This window comes from Chanodichthys erythropterus, chromosome 17, assembly GCF_024489055.1.
Source record: "Chanodichthys erythropterus isolate Z2021 chromosome 17, ASM2448905v1, whole genome shotgun sequence".
Classification (NCBI taxonomy): Eukaryota; Metazoa; Chordata; class Actinopteri; order Cypriniformes; family Xenocyprididae; genus Chanodichthys; species Chanodichthys erythropterus.
The window spans coordinates 5,172,755-5,191,322 of record NC_090237.1 but is presented as its reverse complement, the minus strand read 5'-3'; the positions used below and the strand labels follow the sequence as shown (position 1 = coordinate 5,191,322).

General features: G+C 37.7%; 2 protein-coding genes across 2 annotated transcripts; one reads left to right on the top strand and one right to left on the bottom strand.

Moving 5' to 3' along the window:
• Positions 1–937: 937 nt before the first annotated feature.
• ap1s3a (adaptor related protein complex 1 subunit sigma 3a) lies at positions 938–5,867 on the bottom strand. The gene is made up of 5 exons (XM_067364738.1): positions 5,748–5,867; positions 3,946–4,124; positions 2,924–3,032; positions 2,331–2,468; positions 938–2,187 (listed from the first exon to the last, which is right to left on the bottom strand). The coding sequence occupies exons 1-5, from the start codon at positions 5,748–5,750 to the stop codon at positions 2,152–2,154; spliced, it is 465 nt and encodes a 154-aa protein (XP_067220839.1). The 5' UTR covers positions 5,751–5,867; the 3' UTR covers positions 938–2,151.
• Positions 5,868–6,857: 990 nt separating this feature from the next.
• dhrs12la (dehydrogenase/reductase 12-like a) lies at positions 6,858–16,791 on the top strand. Its single transcript, XM_067366024.1, has 10 exons — positions 6,858–6,913; positions 10,508–10,641; positions 11,019–11,101; positions 11,337–11,432; positions 11,611–11,692; positions 11,803–11,864; positions 11,935–12,039; positions 13,288–13,378; positions 14,038–14,175; positions 16,375–16,791. Exons 1-10 carry the CDS (start codon positions 6,858–6,860, stop codon positions 16,488–16,490), a joined length of 963 nt encoding a protein of 320 aa, XP_067222125.1. The 3' UTR covers positions 16,491–16,791.
• The last annotated feature ends 1,777 nt before the right edge of the window (positions 16,792–18,568 follow it).

Sequence of the window (18,568 nt, the reverse complement as noted above, 5' to 3'; positions counted from 1 at the left end):
TAAACTCACAATTGTGAGTTTATACCTCAGAATTGTGGGATATAAACAGTAAGATTCCGACTTTTTTCTTGCAATTGCGAGTTTAAAATTCTCAATTCTGAGCTATAAAATCGCAATTGCGACAATTGCGGCGTAATTCTGATTTTTTTTCAATTTAAAATATAATTGTGACATCTCATAATTCTGACTTTTTTCTTGCAATTGAGAGTTTACATCTCGCAATTCTGACTTCAGCAAGTCAGAATTGCGAAGTATAAAGAATTGCGAGTTATAATGTCAGAATTGATTGGTATAAGCTTGTAATTCTGACTTTTTTCTCGCAATTGCAAGTTTATACCTCAGAATTGCGAGGTATAAACTCGAAATTGCGAATTATGTCAGAATTGCAATTTAAACTCGCAATTGTGAGTTTATACCTCAGAATTGTAGGATATAAACAGTAAGATTCCGTCTTTTTTCTTGCAATTCTGACAATTCTTACAATTGTCAGAATTGTTTAAATTGTTTAATTGTTTAGTATTTAAATTTCTCAATTCTGACTTTATTTCTCACAATTGCAAGCTATAAAATCGCAATTGCGAGTTATAAAGTCAGAATTGTGGGATGTACAGTAAACTCCTAATTCTGACTTTTTCCTTGCAATTGAGAGTTTACATCTCGCAATTCAGATTTTTCTCTCAGAATTGCGAAACATAAAAAATTGTGAGTTATAATGTCAGAATTGCTGGATATAAACTTATAATTCTGAATTTTTTCTTGCAATTCTGACTTTTTCTCAGAATTGGAGTTATAAAGTCCAATTCTGAGGGGAAAGAAAGACTGACTTTTTTTCTCAGAATTGCGAGTTTATATCTCACAATCCTGACTTTTTAACTCGCAATTGCAAGAAAAATAGTCAGAATTGTGAGATAAAAGCCATAATTACCTTTTTATTTTTTATTCAGTGGCGGAAACAAGCTTCCATAGATGACCGACAAGACAATGGCGGAAGATTTGGTGCGCAACAGATCCTTAGAGTCATTGACAAATATCTTGTAAAATGTGCGGTCAGTACCGCGGCCCCCTAAACAAAGAGTAAGCGTGACCGCGAGTTTGAAAGCGAAAGTAAAAAGCGCGCATGCATTTAAAAGTGGTGTTGTCGCAAATTTTTATAGCATGTGAAAATTTCCTCACCATGACATCCCTTCTGTATTTATACTACTACAATTCATACATTCTCAAGAAACCCAAAATTGTTATTAAAAAGCATTTTGATATTTATTTAAAAAAAAAAAATTACATATTCGGTTCAATAGCTTGGGCAGTCCTCGCAATAAAGTATTCTTTTTTTCAGATGAAACATAAAAACATTTGTTCCTTTCAGTTTTAGTTCAAAACAAGACAATCTAAGATCTGTCTGAGAGTTATTGACTGTCAGCAAGCAAAAAACAAAAATTTATTTCACAGTAAGAAGAAACCTGAGGGTTAATGTCACAGTGTAGACAAAAGGTTAATGGGTATGGGGTCTGTTAAGATTTTTTAATGTTTTTAATGCTTCTGTTCCTCAAGGCTGCATTTATTTGGTCAAAAATACAGTAAAAACCATGATATTATTATTACAGCAACTGTACTGAACTAAAATAACTAATGTTTGAGGATATTTTGAAATGTAATTTATTCCTGTGATCAAAGCTGAATTTTCAGCATCATTACTCCAGTCTTCAGTGTCACATGATCCTTTAAAAAAACTTCTAATATGATGATTTGTGATATTTATTTTCAGGATTCTATAATGAATAGAAAATTTAAAAGAACAGCATTTATTTGAAACAGAAATCTTTTGTAGCATTATAATTGTCATCTTTGATCAATTTAAGGCATCCTTCCTGAATGAAAGTATTAATTACTTAAAAAAAAAAAAATCTTACTGACCCCAAAATTTTGTACGCTAGTGTACATGAGTGTATTTATCCCTTTGTGAATGTCTGTAACATTTGATTATAAACTCCTACAATTTAATAATAGTATTCTTACTATCTCAAAAGTTGAGATGCTGCATAATGCAAAGTGTTGATGTTTCAGTGTAGTGGCTTTGAATGGAAACTTATGAAGTTCTTGTTATTGAGTCTTTGAAGACTGAGATGATGGCTGTGATTATCTGAAGATGTTCCTTCAGTATGTCGGTTTGTTTACATACTCCTCCATTGTCTGTCAAAAATAAACACAGAACACAGTATCTCTTAGTTATCCATAGTAAAAATTAATTACATACATTCATGATGATACTCATCTGTAATAATTTATTAGGTCAAGCAGGTTGTCATCTTATCAGTCTTGTGTGTGTGTTTCACCTCCTGAAGAGAATCTGACTCCTCCATTGATTTGGCCACAGACGCTTTGGATGTTTCCTGCACCTCTCCACCAATGACAAACTCATCCAGGATAAAGTAAGCCTTCTCAAAGTTAAAAATGATGTCTAATTCACACACCTGCCACACACAAACATATGTAAATATAGACACCAAAAACCTAAATTCAAGATTCAACACATCAACATGCTCTTGATTACATCACAAAAACTTACCAAGAAGATAAGTAATATTACTCTGAACTATACTGTGTATGCCATAACAAACCCACCTCGACCAGATTTCACCAAAGCTGCATTTATTTGATTAAAAATACAGTCTTCAGTGTCACATGATCCTTCAGAAATCATTCTAATATGATGATTTGCTGCTCAAGAAACCTTTCTCAATATCATTAAAGTTTAAAAAAAGTTGTTCAGCTTAAAATGTTTGTGGAAACAGTGATATCTTTTTTTCAGGATACTTTGAAATCATCTTTAATGTCACTTTTGATCAATTTAATGCATCCTTGCTGAATAAAAGCATTAATTTCTGACCCCAAACTTTTGAACGGTGTACATGACCCTAAACCTTACATTGCCAAAGTACTGATCCAGCAGCTCGACGTATCTGTGCAGAAGCTCCAGCGTGAGCAGCTCATTGTCCTCTTCTTCCAAACCACAGCAGAAATACAGACTCGCATACCTGCAGGACAGAGGTCAGAGGTCAAGGTTACTATTCTGAGTGCATAAAACACAAACTGACTGCAATGTCATTGGGTTTCACAGAGGTGACTAAATGTTTTTACATACAGCACACAATCATAGGCTGATCCGGGATCAGTACACTCTTAAAAACACATTTTTCTATGGTTCTTTTCTTATCAAGAACAATATTTGACTCAATATAGGTCTTGAGTTTGTTTTCTAAGGAACCTTTTCAAGTACAAAAGGAATCTTATGGAATCAAAATAGACCATTTTTGTTTTGTTTTTTTAATTCATGTGCTTCATTATCTCTAATAAAAAATAATTTCCTCTCTCTTGCAGCTCATCTCTTCTCTGATGATGCGTTTACTGGCGTGAGGGCGGGGCAACCTGTCAATCACATGTGATCCACCAATAGCAAACCACAACCATCTAATCAATTCCACATTGGACAAAATCAAGCCCAGCTCTACATTTGTTCTTGTTTGAAAAGCAATTTCACTCAGATACACATCAAAAAGGGAAGAAAATATTTCTTTGTAACCTTTATTTCTCAGTGTCTACTTCTACAATGCAAAGTTCCCCTCATGTAGTAAAGCAGAAGTACAGAACTGCAACAACACTGATGAATCACGTGCAAATGTTTGCTCTGCATGTCAAATGATCTAGATGTTTCACGTTAGTATCTTCAGACTGAACTGCTGAAATACTTTAATCATGTGCAAAGATCTGAAAAAGGCACACACACACTCTATCTGACTGTAAACGCAGCACAATGCTTTAGGGCTTGATGGCTGATCATTAACTTGGCTCAAAGGTTGTGTTAAATTATTCTATGGGAGAGAGCGACAGAGTTACAGAAAGCATTGTAATGAAGAAGATAGAACATATGATAAGAAGGTGACCTCTGACCTTCTGTAGACGATCTTCAGATCCCTCCACTGCAGGAAGTTGCAGGCCTTTGGCGGTCTCGCCAGCACCATCTGCGTGACGTCCCTTATGATCTTCTTCTTGTCACGATCGCTGAGAGCCGTGAACCATTTCTGCAGCCGCAGTTTCCCCTGACGGCTGAACAGCAACAGGAAACGCATCTACAGCGGAGATGCAAATTCATTTCTCCGGAAAATGTCTGAAAGCTTCACTAAGCTGCTTTTGAAAATGGGATAAACTACAGCGTGAAGTATTGACCGGAATACAGCAAAACACACACACGCATAGGTGAAGAACCACATGCTTTGTCGTTGTCAGAATGTCAAACAACGGAGGACTATCACAGTTAAAGTATAACTAGGAGTAATAATTATTAGGGTAACACACACACACACACACACCTTTCTGGTGGCATAGAAAAGCATAGAGCATAAGACTCCTCACCGAGAGACCCCAGTGGGAATCTGTGTTTGACATTTTAAGACTGTTGCCAAGAGCCTGCATCCCTGTTAACACCAAACACACACTCACACACACTCACTCATGCTGTGTTTTCATGTTTATGGGGACATCCCATAGGCCTAATGATTTTTGTACTGTACAAACTGTATATTCTATACCATAACCCATCACAGAAAACTTTCTGCATTTTTAGATTTTCAAAAAACATCACTAACACCGTGTCTACACCGGACGATTTTTTACTAATACAACACTTGTTGTACCACAAACTGTATTTTTAAGGGTTTTTAGGCGAGAATGTAGTTGTTTAGACCTGAAATATGTGACTCATATTTAATCATAGCACCTATTTTACAATTTGTTAAGACGTTTTCGGAGATGCGAGCTCCAGGCCGTCAGCGGCCGTTCAGTGCTCGAGTACCCGCTGAGAACAGCTTCATCTCGGCCAGTGCTTCAGGGATTTGGCTCTTATAGTGGTTAAACATGAGATATAAGTAATTTTGGGTACTTAAGATGGTCAATCTTTGCTATTATTAATCTATTACTTGTTCCAGAGGAAATTGAAATGGGCTATGTTAAATTTAATAATTTAATATTAATTATTAAACCGGCTGTGTCATTACCGACACATCAAACCTAGCTGTATTCATGATTTTATAATCGAATTTATCAAATTAATTCCTCACACTGCAGGACCATTTGAAAAGGATGATTAAAAAGTGTAAAAAAATGGTGACCAGTTATATTTCATTACAATAAATTACAATATAATAAATAATATTCATATACATCTTTAGAACCTAAAAGGATGAGCACAACACTAACAATACCAAGGTCATGGGTTCAATTCTCAGGAAACTCTGGAAGTTTATACCTTGAATGCACTTGCTTTGCACTAATGCATACAATGGAAATTATTACTACACCATAACTAAACAAAACTGCTTTTTAGACTAAAAATACTCTATATGAATCATTTCACCTAGGAACATGAAACTGCAAACTGGTGTTACTAACCAAGAAAAGAGATAAAAGCAACAAATGCACCTTTGTCTTCCCGACACAAAAAGGAAATACAAATGTCCCTCTTATCAGCAAAAGAACAGTGTTTGTGTGCAGTAAAACACAACAAAAGGTCGCGTATAAGGACAGATCTCAGACAAACAGCTCTACAGAAGGAAAACACAAAGCTCTGTCTGACCGCAGCCTTACACTCTGACTCTTATTTTATACTTTTGATCTGTTTGTGATGTTAATGCATGAAAAACACAGCAACAATGACAACAAGACAATAAATGATCACGGCACTCTTGTGACCTCACCATCCTGAGACGCCAGACTTCAGAAGTCCTACTCGACCCTGTGTGGATTTCTGCACGGGTTCATGTCCAGCTGTTAAGCGCGCGTCGCAGCAGCTCAGCCGGGACACCCTCACCTCGCCCCGGTGCTGTTTCTGCTCGCGCACAGGTGTGCACCAATCACAGGCGCGCAGAGGGCGTGGCCGAGATCTGCGCGCGTCTGTATCTGCTTCACACCTGCAGTTTCACCTGGTCAGGTGTAGCGAGAACTATCTTCTTTCCACTACAGTAATTCTCCTGAGATATTTTAAAATAGGCATTGATAATTAACGATTTTCATGTGTGACTAACCTCCTGTGGCCCAGCCAAACAAAAACAATAAACATTATAAAAGTATGACAAGACACTATATGTTTTATTGCCGCTATTTTAAGTGTATGAGAGCATCCTGTGTTTATTATTCTGATCGTGTTATTATCACAGGACTATATATATATAGGCTAGAGGTATAATAAATGGTGTTATATTGATTCCATATGTTCTGAACAAAATTACCTCAAGAACCACTGCTGTCAATCAAACTATTATTTATAAATTATCAAAACAGATGTTAACTTTTATGGAGATCCGGGAATAAGTGGCGCTATAACAGTTGTAAAGGTGAAAATTATAAATATCTGTGGTTAATTAGCTGAAATTGCTTCCTTCTGATTTAGAAGGTTACAGTCTTATAACGTGTAAAATAGTTTAGCGCATGCGCAAAGGTCTGAACTCAGGTTGCTTGCAGCTATATATTATTAATAATATAACTATAATAAGTATTATTATAAATATTGCGATATTGTCTTTTTAAATAGACTATTTTATATATTCTTAGCTATTCATTCAGCTGTTCAGTTGATCAAAATGTCAAGAACAGCAGGCACAAATGAATTGTTTTTAAACATCAGAGGTCGGAGACTGACAGTCTGAAGCGTGTTATGTCGTTCATTACCGGTAGAGGGCAGACAGTGTGGCCCTTCTGTGAGTGGCGTGGGGCTCTACGTGCACTCATGTGACCCCGATGCCGGTTAAAAGCACCGGCGAGCCTCCACGAGCACGGCGGGCGACCTGAGCGACTGCGCGGGTGTGAGAATGTCTCTGTACCGGAACTCAGCATGGTTCCTCAAAGGACTCACCGAATTCACCAAGTAAGAGCTGCACTGCTTCAAAAATACTTCATAACAACATTAACAAACTTAATTACACATAGGCCTAATGCTTCATCGATGCAGATATATAATATAATATAATATAATATAATATAATATAATATAATATAATATAATATAATATAATATAATATAAAATATAATATAATATAATATAATATAATATAATATGCATTTTTGAATGAAGGTTTATAATATTTGAAATCCATAATTAAAGTGTTAAATATTGCATAGGTCAGATTTCAGTCATTATACAGCTGTTTATCTCCTTATCATGGCATAGCAAGTTTAATGCAATTTTTATTATGAATTCTGTATTTATACATTTGTCCTCATTAGGAGGAGTTTGATTAAAGATTATATGTAGGCTAATGGGGTCTGGAAAATAAATAATGAAAAATAAAAAATTCTAAATGTTTTGATGAATTTAAAATTAAAGCTCAGAAACCTTACATTTTAATTTAAATTTATTAAAATATTTGGACATTTAAGATTAAAATATCCAGAATTTGTCTGCAGTCCTACTTGGACGTCTACTCCCATGTATAATTATGTAAATGTTTTAATTAAAACATTAACTTTCATAAATCTAATAATATGGTGTAATATGGTGATATAATATACAATAAATACAGTCAAATAAAAAATTATTGAGACACTAGATATAATTTTTGATATATTTTTACTAGTGGGTGCAGGACACTATTGTTCATTTATGTAACTGTGACATATTATACCCAACAATTCTTCATATAGTGGACTACCAGTAAAATTGATAAAAATTTGGGACCAAAAATTATTCAGACACATTGACCTGACCATGTTTTGATTAAGATTATTTTTTTCTGACAGTTTAACTCTGAGATCTTGTTATATTTTAGTACCATTTTTTAGTGAATAAACTGTAATAATGAATGAAATGTTCAAGGTGTCTGAATACATGTTGGTTTGACTGTATGTTCAAAACAACACAAAACATGTTATTTTTAACACATTCTGCGAGTAAACACACTAACACACATTGCTTTTCGTTTTCCATGAAATCCAATTTCACAAATGATTAGAAATAGTTTATCTTTCAGTAGCCTCTGCATCTCTGTTTTGTCCTCCTAATAAATTGTTACCCGGGTCGACCTCTCACGTCCTATAATGGGACACACATCACCCTTAACAGTGCACGCATTTACCGAGAAAAGCTTGTTTGCCCCCGGCACCTCCTCGCTCCTCTTCATCCCTCCGCCTGGCCTGGCACGCGTGGACAAAGCCAGTCTTTGACATGGGCTCAAGGGCACAAGCGCTGCCGATACCAGGAGCGGTGCTATCAGAGGACGCACTGATAGTTCGCTCTCATTAGCTAAGCGATGACGCAAGGCCACACATTAGGACAGTGCTTCTCAACTGGTTTCGCTTCAGGACATTAAGTGGCAAACAAATACAGAACCTAAATTTTGTATCAGTTGAGAAGAACATTCTTCCATTGACATGTGCTTCATCATTAAAGAGGACCTATTATGCTTTACATGTTCATCTTTCTTTAGTGTGTAGTGTTGCTGTTTGAGCATGAAAAAGTTCCTCCAGCGGGAGTTATTCTCTATATGAGTGTCACTGTTTCTGAACTCCCTGAAACGCCCTGATTGTAGTCTTCTTCTGGGAATTCACATCCAAGGCATATGCAACATAAAGGGATCAGGCCTGGTTGAGTTAGTTAGTAGCGTGTTGAAACCAAGGCTGCATCCGAAAACTTATCAGGCAGTGACTTTGCAGGCATCGTTTGCGCATGAAGGCACCTCATGAAGTTGATTTTGGACAGATTTCTGAGGCAGAGTAACAGTTCAATGATCTACAGCAAAATAGTGCAAGCTTTGGTGATATTAAGTGAATATTTAAGTGTTACAATAGTAATATCTCGCTAGAAATGACATCAAAAGTGGAAAACGTTGGTCAAAAACGTACATGTACACACAAACTGACCACCAACTGCAACTTTCAGACGCCATCTTTATTTTTTTTAGCTCAACGGTCACAGAATGGAAGCACAGGATTGTAGGATATCAAAGGCAGCGAAGTATGCATCTATGCTGGCTTCATAAATTGATCAGATGAAGGTATCTCAGGAGAGATAACTTTGGATTCGGATGTGTCTTGATGCCTTAGAATGTGTCCTCCGAAGGCATCATATATAACGAACCCTTGTTTTTATTACCCTAGAATTAGCCATTTCTATCTACAAACATCCTTACATGTTAAGTCGCCATTTTGCGGCGGCATGTTTCTACATTTCACGCATGTTTCACATTTGCTTAACTGGCTACTCTCTGCTTTCTCAGATGACGACATCTTTGTCCTGTATTGGCCACTGTAGCTTTGTTATATTGCAATTCGCAACCTCACCTCTAGATGGTGCTAAAATGTACACACTGCACCTTAAGCTTTTCAATGCAACCCAAGTGTGCCGCACAAGTCCTGAAAAGTAAAGCCAAAGCGTTTCGATCGCCCCCAAGTGGCTGGATGCAGTATAGGTCATAAACCCCGCCCTCTCCATGTAATCGAATGGGACATGAGACAAACTAAACAATTAAATTACACTTCAAAGATGGATTTTGTCATTTTTTGTAGTTTTTATCATGCTGATGTAAGTTCAAGTGTTTGTTTTTTATGTAAGTTTGGTTTTAGTTAGTGTGATGTCATGATTGACAGCTGAGATTGACAGCTTCTCTGAGCGAACTGACTTTTTTCAGGATCTTCGGGAGGAGATTGTACCTATAACTTCACTTTCTACATTTTCCATAACTGTTTATTTTACACCTATGGGATGTTCTGCAGTAAACTGTACTAACCGATCTGCTTGTGACTAAATCTGCGGGAGTGTGGGCAGGACCTTGATACCGCGGCTCCAGTTCGCTCACTACTGCGCAGACTCTGGGTCCCAAATCAGCATAAGATCCCATATTGGGACACTGGCGGCTTCACTTTTCTACAATGGAAGAGAGTGAAGGTGTGTCGTCCATCTTTTTTTACAGTCTATGGTTAAGTGACTCATGTCCCATTCGATTACATGGAGAGGGAAGTGTTTATGATCTATACTGCAGCCAGCAAGCCTTCGAAATGCTTTGGCTTCACTTTTCAGGATGTGTGCGGCTCACTTCGTTGAAACTCACGGTTATGGTAAGGGGTGTGGCTTTTCACAAGCGTTTGACCAATCAGGACACACTGGTCCAGCTGACCAGTCAGAGCACATTTCGCTTTTTGAAAAGAGGGCTTCGTAGAGACAGGAACTAAACAGAGTGTTACTGACAGACTGAGAAGAGAGGAGCTGCAACAATGGAGAATATGAGGAAATAATGTTTTTTTTTGAACATTCAAGCAAGAAAACCTGTTCTAGTAGAGCCAAAAACAAAATCAAGACTTTGTAAAAAAAGGCATAATAGGCTCCGTTTGAAAAAGTGTGATGTCAAATAGATCAAAGCATACAAAAAGTGAACTAATTAGTCAACTGAACTAATCTAGCAGTGTTTTTGAAGGGTGCACAGATAACCCCGTCACATTTTAAGATTAATTAAATGTGTGTCTCAGGGGGGCATTTCTGTCAGCGTCTAAAAACTTTGTTGAGAAAGACCTGGAGGTGTCGATGGCAGGCCGATCCTTTATGATCACTGGAGCGAACAGCGGGATTGGGAAAGCAACCGCCATGGCCATCGCCAAGAAAGGTGCGTGTTGGGGAAAAACAGCAGTAGTTGATAGCTAAAATGTGATTATCCTCTGGTGTCTGAATTAGTATAAGATATAAATTAACCTAGTGGTGTACAGATGTTCTTCAGATTGCTTTCCATATGGTTATGAAAATACACTGTTGCTAGAAAGTATTTGAACATTTCGGTCATGCAAAACATACAGTATGTACAAATGCCATTGCATTACACAGTATCCTGGAATATTGGGTTTGCTTTTCTCTAAATACATGCGTTTTATCTATCTGCATTTATCTAAAGCAGTGGCATTCAGATATTTTAAAGTGTTATTTTTAGTGTCCAAGTGCTTTTTTGGGGGCCGGAGTGTAACCTGTTGACTCCTCCTTTTCTTTAAGGTGGTACAATTCACATGGTCTGCAGGAACAAGGACAAGGCGGAAGAAGCCAGAGCGGAGATCGTCAAAGACTCTGGAAACAAAGTATGAGTATATTTGAACAATTGGGATATTGGGGTTGTGGTTTAATAGTTAAAGGTGCTGATGGTAACACAGAATCAAATCCTAGAAGCTTCCACCAACGTGCCTTTTAAAAATAATGTAATAGCGTGTAAATAATTTACCATGAATCATTAAAATGACCCACTTATTTATTTAAACTCTGTTTGTAATGCAGTTTTATGTTTTATAAAATGCATGACTTTTGGTCTGGTTGCAGGAAATCTATGTGCATATTTTGGATCTGTCTGAGACCAAAAAAGTGTGGGAGTTTGCGGAGTCTTTCAAGAAAAAGTACAAAACTCTCAACGTCCTGGTGAGGCGATCTCACATCTCCCTGCTTTAAAATACATACACACTATAGGGTCAAAAGTTTGGGGTCAGCACGATTTTTATTCAGCAAGGATGCATTAAATTGATCAAAAGTGACAGTAAAGGCATTATTGTGTTACAAAAGGTTTCTATTTCAAATAAACGCATTTCTGCTGTGACAGATCAATAACGCCGGCTGTATGATGACTAAGAGGGAGGTGAATGGTGAGGGTCTGGAGAAAAGCTTTGCCAGCAACTCTCTGGGTAAGTGAGCAAACAAACACGAACAAAACCAGACCTTTCCTACTAACTTTATAATATCTTTAAGAGCATACCAGACTGTTTTGATCTGATATCTGTGTTGTGTTGTTCAGCCGTGTACATCCTCATCAAGAGCCTCATTCCTCTGCTGGAGAAGAGCCCTGACCCCAGAGTGGTGAGTAAACCAGAGACTGAGAGCGGGAGACAGATGTCAGACGGGTCACCGTCTCTATCCTCTCTTTCAGATAACAGTATCATCCGGTGGGATGCTGGTGCAGAAACTGCGAACAGGAAACCTGCAGTCTCAGAGGGGCAGATACGATGGCACTATGGTGTACGCACAGAACAAGGTACATACATAGTCAAAAGTAAAGCTTGTGTCCACATACTGATTTGTTATGATGCCATTTGCTAGTTTACTCATTGATGTTATGGAGCTGATTGTTTGATTACTTACTTAAAGGGTTATTTCACCCAAAAATGAAAATTATCCCATGATTTACTCACCCTCAAGTCATCCTAGGTGTATATGACTATCTTCTTTCGGACGAACACAATCAGAGTTATATTAAAAAATATCCTAGCTCTTCCAAGCTTTATAATGGGAGTGAATAGGGCTCACATATTTGAAGCCCAAAACATTTTTCTAAGAAATTAAATCTTTAAATAACTAGCTTCCAGCAGAAGTCCTACGCAAGTCGACTTACGACAAAAGAGTAACTTCTGACGCGATGTATGACGTAGGATGTAGGATTAGTGTAAGCTTAGATGCCTCTCGTGGTTCTTATATAGAAATCCTCTCATTTCTTTTTTAAAATTCTCATTTTAGACCAGTGTTTTGTTTTGCTTTATCCTCTGCGCTTCCGCATTCATAAATACGTCATGCGTCAGGTCAGAAGTTACTCTTTTGCCGCAAGTCGATGTGCGTAGGCCGTCTGTTGAAAGCTAGTTATTTTATTCTATAAAGATGTAAATATGGATATTTATGGATAAATATGGATAAAACCCATTGCTTTGCTTCAGAAGGCCTTTATTTACTCCCTGGAGTCGTGTAGATTACTTTTATGATGGATCAAAGCACTATTTTGGACTTCAAAAATCTTGATTTATTAGATCAAAAATACAGTAAAAACTTAATATTGTGAATTATTGTGTTATTACAATGTAAAATAACTGTTTTCTATGTGAATATACATGTTAAAATTTAATTTATTCCTGTGATCAAAGCTGAATTTTCAGCATCATTACTCCAGTCTTCAGTGTCACATGATCCTTCAGAAATCATTCTTGTATGTTTTGGTGCTCAAGAAACATTTCTGATTATCATCAATGTTGAAATGTTTTTATAGCTTGAATAGAAAGTTCAAAAGAACAGCATTTATTTGAAATAGAAATATTTTGTGACATTATTAATGTCTTTATCTTTACTTTGATTAGTTTAATGCATCCTGTTCAAATTTTTCAAAAAAAAAAAAAAGTGTATAACCATGTAAAATCACTGTAAAAATGATTCATGCCTTTTCCATTTCACTGGTTTAGTAGCTGTAGTGACTCTATCAGAAGTGACTTCAGTATGTACTTGATTCTCTGTGTTTCAGAGGCAGCAGGTGGTGATGACGGAGCAGTTTGCTAAAGCTCATCCCAACATCCACTTCTCTGTGATGCACCCCGGATGGGTCGACACGCCAAGTAATTGCAAATGCGCAATCATCATAAATTTTAATGAAGAAAATGTGCATGAATGATTATAGATGCACTTTCAAGAGACATGGAATATTTTTACATTTAAAGTCGGCATGAAATGGAAATTGCAAGTCTTTTTCAATAGTCAGTAGTCTTCCCTAGTGTGAAATGGCTTTGCAAACAAGAACAAATGTTGGACAGGGCTTGATTTTGATGGTCTGATGGTTGGATGGTTGTGGTTTGGTAGTGTTGGATCTCATGTGATTGATAGGTTGTCCCGCCCTTACCCCAGTAAACACGTCATCAGAGAAGAGAAGTTGCTGCAAGATGGAGAAGTTATTCTGATTAAAAAATATGAGGCACATGATTTTAGGAAGGAAAAAAGAATGGTCAATTTTGATTTCATGGTGACTTTAAATGAATTAAACTGCAAAAATGTGATTACATTTGGTCAAACGTTTAAAATATGCATCCATCATACCTAAACATTTTAACCTGAACTTTTGATGTTGAACAAAAATTTTTATTTACAATGTTGTATATCTTGAATGCATTGTAAGGCACTTTGGATAAAATCTTCTGCTAAATGCATAAATGTAAATGTTTATTTATTCAGACTGATTTGAAGATGTCTAATGGATTCATTCTCGCCTCTCGTTCTTTAGCCATTGCGAACGCGATGCCTGATTTCCACAGCTCTATGAAGGAGCGTTTGCGGACACCGGAGCAAGGGGCCGATACGGTCGTCTGGCTCGCTGTGTCCGAGGCGGCTGTCAAGAATCCCAGCGGGCATTTTTTTCAGGGTGAGCAAACACACCCCCACACAAGCACACACACTGGCTGTCTTTCAAAACGTTGTGACTGGGAGCCACCTTGCGGCCTACATGCTACTAACTGCACAGAAATCAATCATGTGCCACACAAACAGCACTACTAATGTGAAACACAGGGGAGACTTGACTCATTGCAGTAGTTTGGCATTAACAGGTTGCTAAATTAAACTATTAATACTCTAAGCATAAAATTACATTTTAATTTGCATTTTAAATTTGATTAATCTTTTGAATTGATATTTTTTGGCAGCATTGCAACTCAATCAATTGTGAGTTTATTCCTCCATGCTATTTGTGTGGTGCAAAAAATTGTAGAGTGTTCTAAATCACTTGCTTAGATCCCTATGTAGGCAGTGAGCAATGAGGCAGCGCACTAGGCTTTGAAACAGAGCCGCTGTCTTATTCTCCATCTCCTCCAATAAGGCATCCATCTGTTTCAATATAAAACAAGTGAGTCTTTCAGGAGACAAAGAATGGATGAAAGACGTTGATGAAAGCAAGAAAAGCAGAGAGAAGACGAAGAGAATACAAAGAGTGTACAAAGAAAGACCGGACAATGACAGTGAAAGAGAGAACGAGGATGAAAGGAGAAGGAACGAGCGAGAGAGATCAAGAAAGGGAAAAGCGAGTTGGCGGAGCTCCAGTGCAGCTGTAGTGGGCGGAGCTTCTGTACCAGACACGGCCGGAGTGAACTCAAGGCGACCTCATGACCTTTTGGAACTGGGAAACTGAACAGCGGGTGCTCACATCTTCAGAGTTACTCAAGTACTAGTCTTTTAAAGCAAGACACTACAGGTGAAAGAACTAAAGAGGTCATATTATGCCCTTTTACAAGTCTTGGTTTTGTTTTTGGGCTCTATTAGAATAGGTTTATATGCTTGAATGTCACATTTTTCCCATGTTCTGAATTGTTGCAGCTCCTCTCTTCTCAGTCTGTCAGTAACGCTGTGTTTAGTTCCTGTCTCTATGAAGCCCCTCCTTCTGAAAAGCACAATGTGCTCTGATTGGTTGGCTGGAGCAGTGTGTTGTGATTGAGTGTGTTTGGGAAATGTCCCGCCCTTTATCATAACCGCAAGTTTCAACACACTATTAACTCAACCAGGCTCCGACCCTTTATTTTGCATATGACTTGGGCGGGAATTATTTAAATGAGGAATATTGTGTCGTTTTTGTTCCCGGAAGAAAACTCAAGACTACAATGAAGGCGTTTCAGGGAGTTCAGAAACACTGACACTGATATAGAGAACATACTACTAAATAAACCATTGCAAAACCTGATTGGTGCACCATTATAGTTTTGAATTCATGTATATGTTATTTATTTATGATACATGGCCATATAAAGTAACCTAGCAACTGTAGCTTCAGCGAATAGTCACTGCTGTGGCATTTCCATGGTAATGACAACTTCTCCAGTTGGTGCATTTTGCTTCAGGATGATGGGTAGTTCTTCAACTGGAAGTTGCTTGAGATCAGACATATGGCTTCTACTGAGGCATATACAACCTCACAATCATTCTTAAATCCTACAATTGCTCTCTATATACATGTATACACTGCCAAAAAAAAAAAAGAAAAATTGCTGTTTGGATTTAAATTGGCAAATACAGGATTTTTCTCCATATAGTGGACTTCACTGGGGTTCAACGGTTTGAAGGTCCAAATTACAGTTTCAGTGCAGCTTCAAACAGCTCTATATGATCCCAGACGAGGAATAAAGATCTTATCTAGGGAATTGATCAGCATTTTCCATAAAGAATAAAATTTGTCTTTTTAAACCACAAATGCTCGTCTTACACTGCTCTGTGATCATGTAGAGCTCTTTGAAGCTGCACTGAAACTGACATTTGGACCTTCAGACCGTTGAACCCCAGTGAAGTCCACTATATGGAGAAAAGTCCTGGAATATTATCCTCAAAAACTTTCATTTCTTTTCAACTGAAGAAATAAAGACAACTTGGATGACATGGGGTTGAATAAATTAGCAGAAAATTTTAATTCTGAAGTGAACCAATCCTTTAAGTATTTGACTATTTAATTCCCAATGGCAACTTTCTTTTTGGTCAGGCAGTTTATATTGATTCTTCAGCCAATAGGAATCTTTTCTCCAGATCCGTTTGGACGGATGGCCTGTTTTAAACATCCCTATGTCTTTGTGTGTGTTTTTAGATCGGCAGATGGTGTCGGCTCATCTTCCCTTAGCCTGGACGCACAGTTCACAGCTGGAAGATCAGAAATTCATGAGCGTCATGGAGGATCTGGCCAAGGGTTTCCAGCCTCACTAAATACACTCGCATGACACAATTGCTACACAAATAAACGTAGAACACTAACACACAACACATTTTAACAGTTTAGACATTATTCTCACCTGTAAAAGCAGTGTGAATGTACTTACAATACCTCACAACAACTTTTAGCTGTAGATTAAATGTCCTCCTGAACTCTGAAAGTGTGAAGGTGTGAAAGACTGTTATGCTCAATAAATGCTTAAATACGTTTAAGTCTTTTACCACAATGTCTACTTCCTGTTTATTCCTGTTCTGCTTCCTTGTACATTTCAATTCTCTCCTATCATTGGTCACAGAAGAGGCAGGAATCCTTCTTTTCCGACAGCTTGTTCTGACACCACGTGATCAATCTCAGCCAATCGCAGTGCGTTCTCACTGTGTCGGTGACTCCAACGAATCAGGTCAATCAGGTGGGAACCCGTTCTGACCGGAGTCACCCCAGCTGTCAATCACTCACTCACGGCCAATCACCTGGTGAAGCACAGGAAACTGACTGGAAAGAACATTTCCTGCTTTTGGGGGCATGTGATTGGATGTCTCTTTGGTTTGAGAGTCACCTGATGTTCCAGAGAATAAGGAAATGATGTGTAGAGTTTTTTTTTTTTTTAATCGTTATTTGTTCTGACAATAATGTATGATTACATTATTACATATATAGACTGTGTTGTTAATCATTTAATTATGACTGTATTTTCACAAGTTTTCATCAAACATTAATAAATATATTTGAAGGTGTGTTGAATGTGTGTTGGGCTATGTAGGATAGTGAATCCAAAGCATTGTTATATAGTTTTTTCCTTTTATCTCATATCTTTTCCATCACCATGTCCCTTTACGTGTTCCATAGGATTCACCCTAGAAACTATAAAAAATAAAGAAATAAGTAAGGGATAAATAAGGCAAAGAACCTCTGCAGAGTGCATTCAAATCGATTAATGCACAGCTAGCCGTGGATTATCCCGCTTATACCATGGTCATTTGCCAGCATTCACAACATAAATCTGTTATTGAGGTTTGCAGCACAATATTTGACCGAAAAGGGTAAAAATGACTTAAACATAAGTGAACATAAGACTCTTAATTTTCTCCCAACATCTGAGCCACTGAGGATGCAGTGGATTTGATTTATTTTTGAAGGCAATGCGCCCACAAAATATACTTAAATTCGTTTATATCTGTGCAAATCATTTCACTCCAGACTGCTTTGTGAATGAGGGCAATGCAAGGCAGGCTTTGCTAAAAAGTTGTTACTCAAGTATGGATCTGTACCAAAAGTTCATGATCCAGGCTTCACCTCCAGAAGTAGTAAGTGTCACACTGTTTATTTTTTATGATTTTTGAGCAAATTGGCATTTCAGTCAATGTGCCTATTAGCCTGTTCCACAAGAAATGCAGCTAAAGTTATTGTTCAATATTAGACCATGTTTTAGAGACCAGATGTCCGTAGTCTAATTTAAACCTCGTTTATATATTGTATAACCACGTTTGTAAAGAACAGTGTAAAAGGTGACTGTCTTGAAAAACTGCACCTTTTCTGTAAAGACAAGGCATTAAAACCCTGTTTATTTGCAAAGGCCAGCACATTTATCCACTAACCGTTCAGAAACGTCCAGTTTCATTCTAAAAGTTCTTCCTGAGTCTCTCCATCAGTGTCGACTCCGGTTTGAACAATGTAAGGCTGAACACCGTTACTGACAATCCTCATTTTGGCTGTGTGAGATTCTCCAGCTTTGTTGTTGTTGAGCAAGTGAAGCACAAGCTGCTACGCTGCATTCACACGGGGCGTCGGCGTTAACACTTCTCATTTACTTCGAATGGGTGACGTCATGCATTGCCGAACTGAATTGTGGGTTTCGTCGGGTCGCTTCACTCGTGTTGCAAGTGGCAGAAGTTGAAGATTTCTCAACTTTAAGCACCAACGCAGGCATCAGCCAATCAGATCGCTTAATGCAAACACCCTAGAGCAGTCGCTAGCCAATTGCGTTCATGCAGCACCGGAAAGTAATGTGATTGGCTGTTATCACTATAATGGTTGCGTCAACACAAGCTTCAGACAATCCCTCCATCAAGCG

Excerpts from the sequence above, each read along its gene's own strand:
- ap1s3a (XM_067364738.1), bottom strand. Across the intron at positions 3,033-3,945 it reads CTGAAGATCGTCTACAGAAG|GTATGCGAGTCTGTATTTCT; the intron begins GTCAGAGGTCAC and ends TCTGTCCTGCAG. Across the intron at positions 2,188-2,330 it reads AGTCAGATTCTCTTCAGGAG|ACAATGGAGGAGTATGTAAA; the intron begins GTGAAACACACA and ends TATTTTTGACAG.
- dhrs12la (XM_067366024.1), top strand. The coding sequence starts at position 6,858 with ATGTCTCTGTACCGGAACTCAGCATGGTTCCTCAAAGGACTCACCGAA. Across the intron at positions 11,102-11,336 it reads TCAAAGACTCTGGAAACAAA|GAAATCTATGTGCATATTTT; the intron begins GTATGAGTATAT and ends GTCTGGTTGCAG. Across the intron at positions 11,865-11,934 it reads AGAGCCCTGACCCCAGAGTG|ATAACAGTATCATCCGGTGG; the intron begins GTGAGTAAACCA and ends CCTCTCTTTCAG.